We start from the raw sequence: 7,273 nt of genomic DNA on the forward strand, positions 1-7,273 counted from the left end.
ATAACACGAACTGCTTTTCTCTGATATGAGGATGCTTTTGGAGAACATCTCTCTGCTTATCAGGACTGACAGGCAAGATAGCTGTTAAAACTCCTGAGTGCCAGTCTTCCAGCTCCGGACACTGACCAGCTACTAAACTCAGTGGTGGAGTCCGATATAATTTATTTGGTGGAACTGACAGACAAAAATGGCACTAACTAACGTTAGCTCACAAGCCACATATTGATTTCACTTTTCTGGACAATTTACTCTAGCTGGGAAAGAGCTTGACGATACCAGTGAAACTGCAAAATTAGCTGTCTGATAGTTTGCTAAAAATATATACGTATTCACCCCAAAACATTATAAAACAAATACAGTTACGGAGTTTTAAACTCCTTGATACAATATTTTCAACACACTTTTCAACTTTAGCACCAAAGACGTCTCGACTACACCGCGAGATTAGAGTGATAGAATCGCGAGACTGGAATAACTACGGGATAATAGGAGGGATTTGGAAAATAAAGTAAATTAAAACATTATATGCACAACATCTCTCTCAAACCGTTAATTGTATAAAAGGCAACTGAAATCTATGTTCATAATATAGTAAAAAAAAAAAACATCTAATCAACATCCCCCTCCCCACTTTGTCTCGCCCTCCCCGCCCTGAGATCCTTCCAGAAGTCGCCGGCAGACCCGTGCGACCAAGTGCTCAGCAACACTCCACTTTTTCACCGATAATAGTCTGAATTTCAGCCATTGGACACTTCTGAAGTGTCGCCGTCTTTCAGCCCAAAATGTCCGCTATGGGGCAGCTCGCGTTCGATGAGTATGGACGGCCGTTCATCATCATCAAAGACCAGGATAAGAAGACTCGCTTATCGGGCCTTGATGCACTGAAGGTACAATGGATTTAGCAGGTCCCGTTAGCTAGCATGGCACTTCATTAATGGTTCAGCATCTTACCAAGCCACATTTGCAAAACACTTTGCAACTTCAGACCCACTTAGTTTAGTTGGCTAACAAGTACGTTTAGTTGTTATGGATTTATAGTTAACATTCTGAGCCAATCAAATGGTATCTTTAATTTATGTTGTACAAGTTAGCTAGTTAGCCGATTAGCTACGGCATGCTAAGTCTGCCCATGTGCTTATTTTCTGAAGAGGCCAGTGAGTCGCGGCTGGTTGTCAAATAAACAATGGAATCATTTAACTAGTTAATGTTATCATACGTTATGTGTTTTCTCACTTAGTTATGATGAATAATAAATAAAGTGCAATTCATAGTTTGGTTTTGCTGAACGTGCGTATGCTGTCATGCAGCTAACGTTAACTAGTTCGCTAGCTAAGTAGCTTAGCCACAGTTAGCGGTCTAATCTAGATGAAAGGTTTGTCAGTTGCTTCTTGACTGAGAGTTTGACCAACGTCAAGTTGTCAAATATTAATTTGCACGGACTTGGCCATCTACCTAGTTGATCATTCCCGCAGCATCCCTCCCTCAGCCGCAGTGAAGAAATCCACCAGATTTGCTTTTGTGTTTTGCAGTCTCACATCATGGCAGCAAAGGCGGTTGCCTCGACGCTGAGGACGTCACTAGGACCAAACGGTAAACCCAAACAGCCACACCGAAGCTTATTCATTCACAGCGCTGTGATAAAGCCACTGCTAGTATTTTTGTGTGCTCTACAACTCTGGTTACTTAACACAGTAACAGCTACCTACGGCTACACATTCATCTTGGAAGTACATTTAACCTCCCACCTTCACTTTTCCTCTTTCATTAGGCCTTGACAAGATGATGGTTGACAGGGATGGGGAGGTGACTGTCACCAACGACGGAGCCACCATCCTCAGCATGATGGATGTGGACCACCAGATCGCCAAGCTCATGGTGGAGCTCTCCAAGTCTCAGGACGACGAGATCGGAGACGGGACCACCGGAGTCGTTGGTATGGTCCCCTATATATTTGAGTCTCCCAGATTGATCTTTGACTCATTAGCTTATTAATTAAACAATTGGGGTCTATTGCATCTCTACCCTGTTAGTAGGCTGTCATTGTAAATAAGAATTTGATCTTAACTGACTTGTCTAGTTAAAAAAAAAAAACATTGGATGGTAGACTACTCCTGGTTACGTTTTTTTTCTGCCAATCCAGACATAGGATTAAAATTGCAGAGTGCTCCTCTTCCCCTCCCTTACAACAGTCACTCTGTCCCCAGTGGAGTGGTCTGACATTGACAGGGGATACAGCACCACGGCTCTCTCACCTCTCATCTAGGATCTTTGTCTTACATGGGGCTTGTGAGAGAGCTGACAATTTCTGAAGGCCATGCACATTACCTGCAATTCTTTCTATGATACAATTGTTAATCAATGCAGAATCATATTGGTACACTCATCCAAACAAACTCCCCCTCCTCCCTCTCCAGTGCTGGCTGGTGCTCTCCTGGAGGAGGCAGAGCAGCTGCTGGACAGGGGCATCCACCCCATCCGTATCTCTGACGGTTACGACCAGGCTGCCAAGATTGCCATCGCGCAGCTGGACAAGATTAGCGAGACTTTTCCTTACGACCCCAGCAACACAGAGCCGCTCATCCAGACCGCCATGACCACACTAGGTTCCAAAGTGTGAGTTTCACTGGAAGTTGGTGCTTTTTTTTTGTGTGTGTGGTTTTCATGACAACTTTCAGAAATGTCAGTTATGGTCCAGCTAGCTATTGGCATGGCAACGTGGTGTAGCGTTTTGAGCTCTTTGCACAAATTGGTTTGGCCCAGATGTGATGGCATACGTGTATAATTTATGAACCTGACTGTTGGTTTCATTAGGTCTCAAACACATTTCTCTCCCCATCTTCCTTCTTTCAGGATCAACCGCTGCCACAGACAGATGGCGGAGATCGCGGTGAACGCCGTCCTAACGGTGGCGGACATGAACCGTAAGGACGTGGACTTTGAGCTGATCAAGATGGAGGGCAAGGTGGGAGGCAAACTGGAGGACACCCAGCTCATCAAGGGAGTCATCATAGACAAGGAGTTCAGCCACCCTCAGATGCCCAAGGTACACAACAAGACGGCAGCGGTGCCTCAGCCATAGTGTTAGCACGCCTATGCTGTCACCTCCGATGTAAACCTAGGATGCAGTGTGTTACTCCTCTTCCCCTCCCTTACACCAGACACTCTGTCCCCTGTGGAGTGGTCTGACATTGACAGGGGATACAGCACCACGGCTCTCTCACCTCTCATCTAGGATCTTCGTCTTACATGGGGCTTGTGAGAGAGCTGACAATTTCTGTAGATTTTATTTTTTACATTTTATTTTACCTTTATTTAACTAGGCAGGTCAGTTAAGAACACATTCTTTATTTTCAATGACGGCCTAGGAACAATTATTTTAGCCCATCCAAGTCTGAAGCACTCCCTTTTGTATTTAGCAAGGTAAATCATCCAGTTTATCTTCTACAACCATCTCCTTTACTCCTTCTCCCCTCAGCTCCTGAAAGACACAAAGATGGCCATCCTGACCTGCCCGTTTGAGCCCCCTAAGCCCAAGACCAAGCACAAGCTGGACGTGACCTGTGTGGAGGAATACAAGGCCCTGCAGAAGTACGAGAAGGACAAGTTCCTGGAGATGATCAAACAGGTCAGTCACACAACCTTTTTATAACTTACCTTTAGCAGCTGTGTTGTAGAGATAGGCTGACTGAATGACAGGAACATACTAACTGGAAGATGTGTATATGAAGGACCCTCGTTTAATTAAATATAATCTAAACTAACTGAATGTCATAAATAAAAGTGAAAATATGTCATTGTAACCTCTTCCAGATCAAGGATACTGGCGCTAACCTGGCCATCTGCCAGTGGGGCTTCGACGACGAGGCTAACCACCTGCTGCTGCAGAATGAGCTGCCCGCCATCCGCTGGGTCGGGGGGCCTGAGATCGAGGTGAGACACGCGGACATCATGCCATTCAGCTGCAAAATTTTAGTTTATTTTCCCTCCGTGTATTCCTGTGTTGCTAACCTCCGTTTCACCCTGCCTCAGCTGATTGCCATAGCGACAGGAGGCCGCATCGTGCCACGGTTCTCTGAGCTGACCGCCGAGAAGCTGGGTTCAGCCGGTGTCGTCAAGGAGATCTGCTTCGGCACCACCAAGGACCGCATGCTGGTCATCGAGGAGTGCAAGAACTCCAGGGCAGTCACCATCTTCATCCGCGGAGGAAACAAGATGGTGGGTGGACTGCTAGTGTTGACTGTTGGAGATGATGCTAAGGGGACTGATAATCGGTTTATGTAGACAGTTCAGAGATTCCCAATCATTGGTATCTCTTTCGGGTGGACAATTCTGGTCCTGGAGAGCTGTCGGTGTGCTTTAATTGCAGCCCAGCATTAACTGTCCCATTTATTTATTTATTTTCCCTGTCAGATCATTGAGGAGGCTAAGCGCGCGTTGCATGACGCACTGTGTGTCATCCGTAACCTGGTCAGGGACAACCGCATCGTGTACGGGGGCGGAGCCTCTGAGATCGCCTGTGCCCTCGCCGTCAACCAGGCCGCTGACAAGGTACAGTGTACACCATTAACACACCGGTCAAACATCTACAGTACCTTTTAGAAAGTATTCACAGCCCTAAACATTTTCCACATTTTGTTGTTACAAAGTGGGAATAAATGGGTTTGTCTTGTTTTTGTCAGTGATCTTTTTTATTTTATTTTTTACATTTTACATTTACAAAAAAAAAGTGGAAAATCTTAATTTAGATAAGTATTCAAACCCCTGAGACAATACATGTTAGAATCCCCTTTGGCAGCGATTACAGCTGTGAGTCTTTCTGGGTAAGTTGCATTTGGATTGTGCAACATTTGCCCCTAATAAATAAAATATTCAAGCTATGTGAAGGTGTTATTGTTCATGACTAGACAGCCATTTTCAAACAAAAACTAACTCTTAGTAATCATTCTTTCTATCCTTTCTTCCCAGTCCTTAACAATTACAAGCATACCCATAACATGACACAGCCACCACTATGCTTGAAAATATGGAGAGTGGTTCTCAGTGGTGTTGTATGTTTGGGGCAAATTGTATTGATTAACTTCGGATGGTGTTACTTCAACATGCTCATTCTGTTTTTATGTTTACCCATCTACCAATATGTACCCTTTGCAAGGCATTGAAAAATGCCTGGTCTTTGTGGGTGAATCTGGACTTTACAGATAATTGTGTGTGTGTGGGGTATCGGGATGAGATGGATGAGTCATTCAAATTTTGTTAAACACTTATTGCACACTTATGTGACTTGAACTTATTTAGGCTTGCCTACTTATCGACTCAATACATTTCAGCTTGTCATTTCTATTTCATTTGTACAAATGTAGAAAAATATAATTCCACTTTGACATTGTGGGGTTTTGGGTCTAGGCCAGTGACACGTCTACATTTTAATCCATTTTAAATCCAGGCTGTAACAATTTTTTTTGTTGTTGAAAAAATTCAAAGGGTATGAATAGTTTCTGAAAGCTAAAACCTTGTATTGTAGCGTGACTCTGTAACAGTAATAGCCTGATCAGTTATCTGAAACAAAGCCGTGTGCTCATCTCTCCCTCTACTCTTTCTGCAGTGCCCATCTCTGGAGCAGTATGCCATGCGTTCGTTTGCTGATGCCCTGGAGGTGATCCCCATGGCCCTGGCAGAGAACAGCGGGCTCAACTCCATCCAGACCATGACTGAGGTCCGTGCTAGGCAGGTCACGGAGTCCAACCCAGCCCTGGGCATCGACTGTCTGCACCTCAACACCAACGGTAAGGATAGAATCACAATGTGGGAAATGTAATAAAATATTTGGATATACCAAACACTTAATATAAAGCATGTGTCAAACTCATTCCACAGAGGGCCAAGTGTCTGGGTTTTTGCTCATTCCTTGTACTTTGATGAGTTAAGGTTACTAGTGAGTAAGGAACTCACCTGGTTCTCTTCAATTGACAGGGAAAAACCAGCAGACACTAGGCCCTTCATGGAATGAGTTTGACATCCTTGATATAAAGCATTAGATCTTTTCCTAAATAAATGTTATTGATGTTGACCCTCTTCTCTCCCCCAGACATGAAGCAGCAGCATGTTATTGAGACTCTTCATGGGAAGAAGCAGCAGATCTCTCTGGCCACACAGGTAGTCAAAATGATCCTGAAGATAGACGACATCAGAAGCCCTGGAGAGTCAGAAGACTAGGGACCTCCCACTGAGCGCATGCTCGGCCTGGTCTTCTAGAACTGTGTTCTTCTAATTTAGAATGTTCCGGAACAGAGGCATTCTAGAATGGCTGTGTTTATAGAATGTTCTAGAACTCAAATGCAGAGTTCTAGAATGTTCCTGTGATCTAGAGAAGCCTTTAGGCACTTGTCGAGCACTGTCCAACCCTGAGTACTGTTATTTATCATTTGATACTGAACCCCACACACACACACACACACCAGCTCTTGTAATGCTGAAGTCATCAATAAAATGTTGGTCTGTGCAATTTCTTTCTTGTGGATTGCCCCCCCCTTGATGATACAATACTATTAATTGATTCTGTTTATATATAAAAAAAATTTACCTACAAGCGTGTACTATACAGTTGAAGATGGAAGTTTAAATATATTGGTTAAAGGTGTGTAAAAATTCCCAGTCTTCATTAAGAATGATAGTAGAGAAGGATTTACTTCTTTCATCGCATTCCCAGTGGGTCAGAAGTTTACATGCTACCAAATACTAATTGAGTGTATTGCCTTTAAATTGTTTAACTTGGGTCAAAAGTCTTGGGTAGCCTTCCCCAATAAGTTGGGTGAATTTTGGCACATTTCTCCTGACAGAGCTAGTGTAACTGAGTCAGGTTTGGAGGCCTCCTTGCTCAGTTCTGCCCACCAATTTTCTATGGGATTGAGGTCAGGGCTTTGATGGCCACACCAATACCTTGACCTTGTTATTTTGCCACAACTTTGGAAGTATGCTTGGGGTCATGACCCATTGGCGACCAAGCTTTAACTTCGTGACTGATGTCTTGAGATGATCTTCAATATATTCACAATTGTCCTTCCTCATGAAGCCATCTATTTTGTAAAGTGCACCAGTCTCTCCTGCAGTAAATCAGCGGTGTGAATTACCACTTTTTGGAAGGAAAACTACTTGTAATTAATTAGTGGTCATATTTCACAGAAATCTGGAAACACTAACATGGGGAAAGGTCTGCATCAGTTACCTGCATTCTCCCTCTCACTGGCCGCAGTGGAGGCTGTTAAGGGGAGGACTG

The 7,273-nt window shown here is 43.9% G+C and overlaps 1 protein-coding gene and 2 non-coding genes across 3 annotated transcripts; all 3 read left to right on the top strand.

The window, feature by feature from the left end:
- The first annotated feature begins 617 nt into the window (after positions 1 to 617).
- Positions 618 to 6,506, top strand: LOC110489569 (T-complex protein 1 subunit epsilon). Its single transcript, XM_021562300.2, has 11 exons — positions 618 to 887; positions 1,530 to 1,590; positions 1,769 to 1,933; positions 2,415 to 2,613; positions 2,851 to 3,043; positions 3,476 to 3,625; positions 3,811 to 3,930; positions 4,030 to 4,215; positions 4,411 to 4,548; positions 5,603 to 5,783; positions 6,086 to 6,506. Exons 1-11 carry the CDS (start codon positions 783 to 785, stop codon positions 6,211 to 6,213), a joined length of 1,626 nt encoding a protein of 541 aa, XP_021417975.1. The 5' UTR covers positions 618 to 782; the 3' UTR covers positions 6,214 to 6,506.
- LOC118938971 lies at positions 2,170 to 2,303 on the top strand. The gene has a single exon (XR_005036365.1). It is a non-coding gene; the product is annotated as a small nucleolar RNA SNORA49 (small nucleolar RNA).
- LOC118938970 lies at positions 3,139 to 3,272 on the top strand. The gene has a single exon (XR_005036364.1). It is a non-coding gene; the product is annotated as a small nucleolar RNA SNORA49 (small nucleolar RNA).
- Positions 6,507 to 7,273: the final 767 nt, after the last annotated feature.

This window comes from Oncorhynchus mykiss, chromosome 15, assembly GCF_013265735.2.
Source record: "Oncorhynchus mykiss isolate Arlee chromosome 15, USDA_OmykA_1.1, whole genome shotgun sequence".
Classification (NCBI taxonomy): domain Eukaryota; kingdom Metazoa; phylum Chordata; class Actinopteri; order Salmoniformes; family Salmonidae; genus Oncorhynchus; species Oncorhynchus mykiss.

Coding starts and splice junctions, on each gene's coding strand:
- LOC110489569 (XM_021562300.2), top strand. CDS start 783: ATGTCCGCTATGGGGCAGCTCGCGTTCGATGAGTATGGACGGCCGTTC. Junction 888..1,529: donor CGGGCCTTGATGCACTGAAG/GTACAATGGATT, acceptor TGTGTTTTGCAG/TCTCACATCATGGCAGCAAA. Junction 4,549..5,602: donor TCAACCAGGCCGCTGACAAG/GTACAGTGTACA, acceptor CTCTTTCTGCAG/TGCCCATCTCTGGAGCAGTA.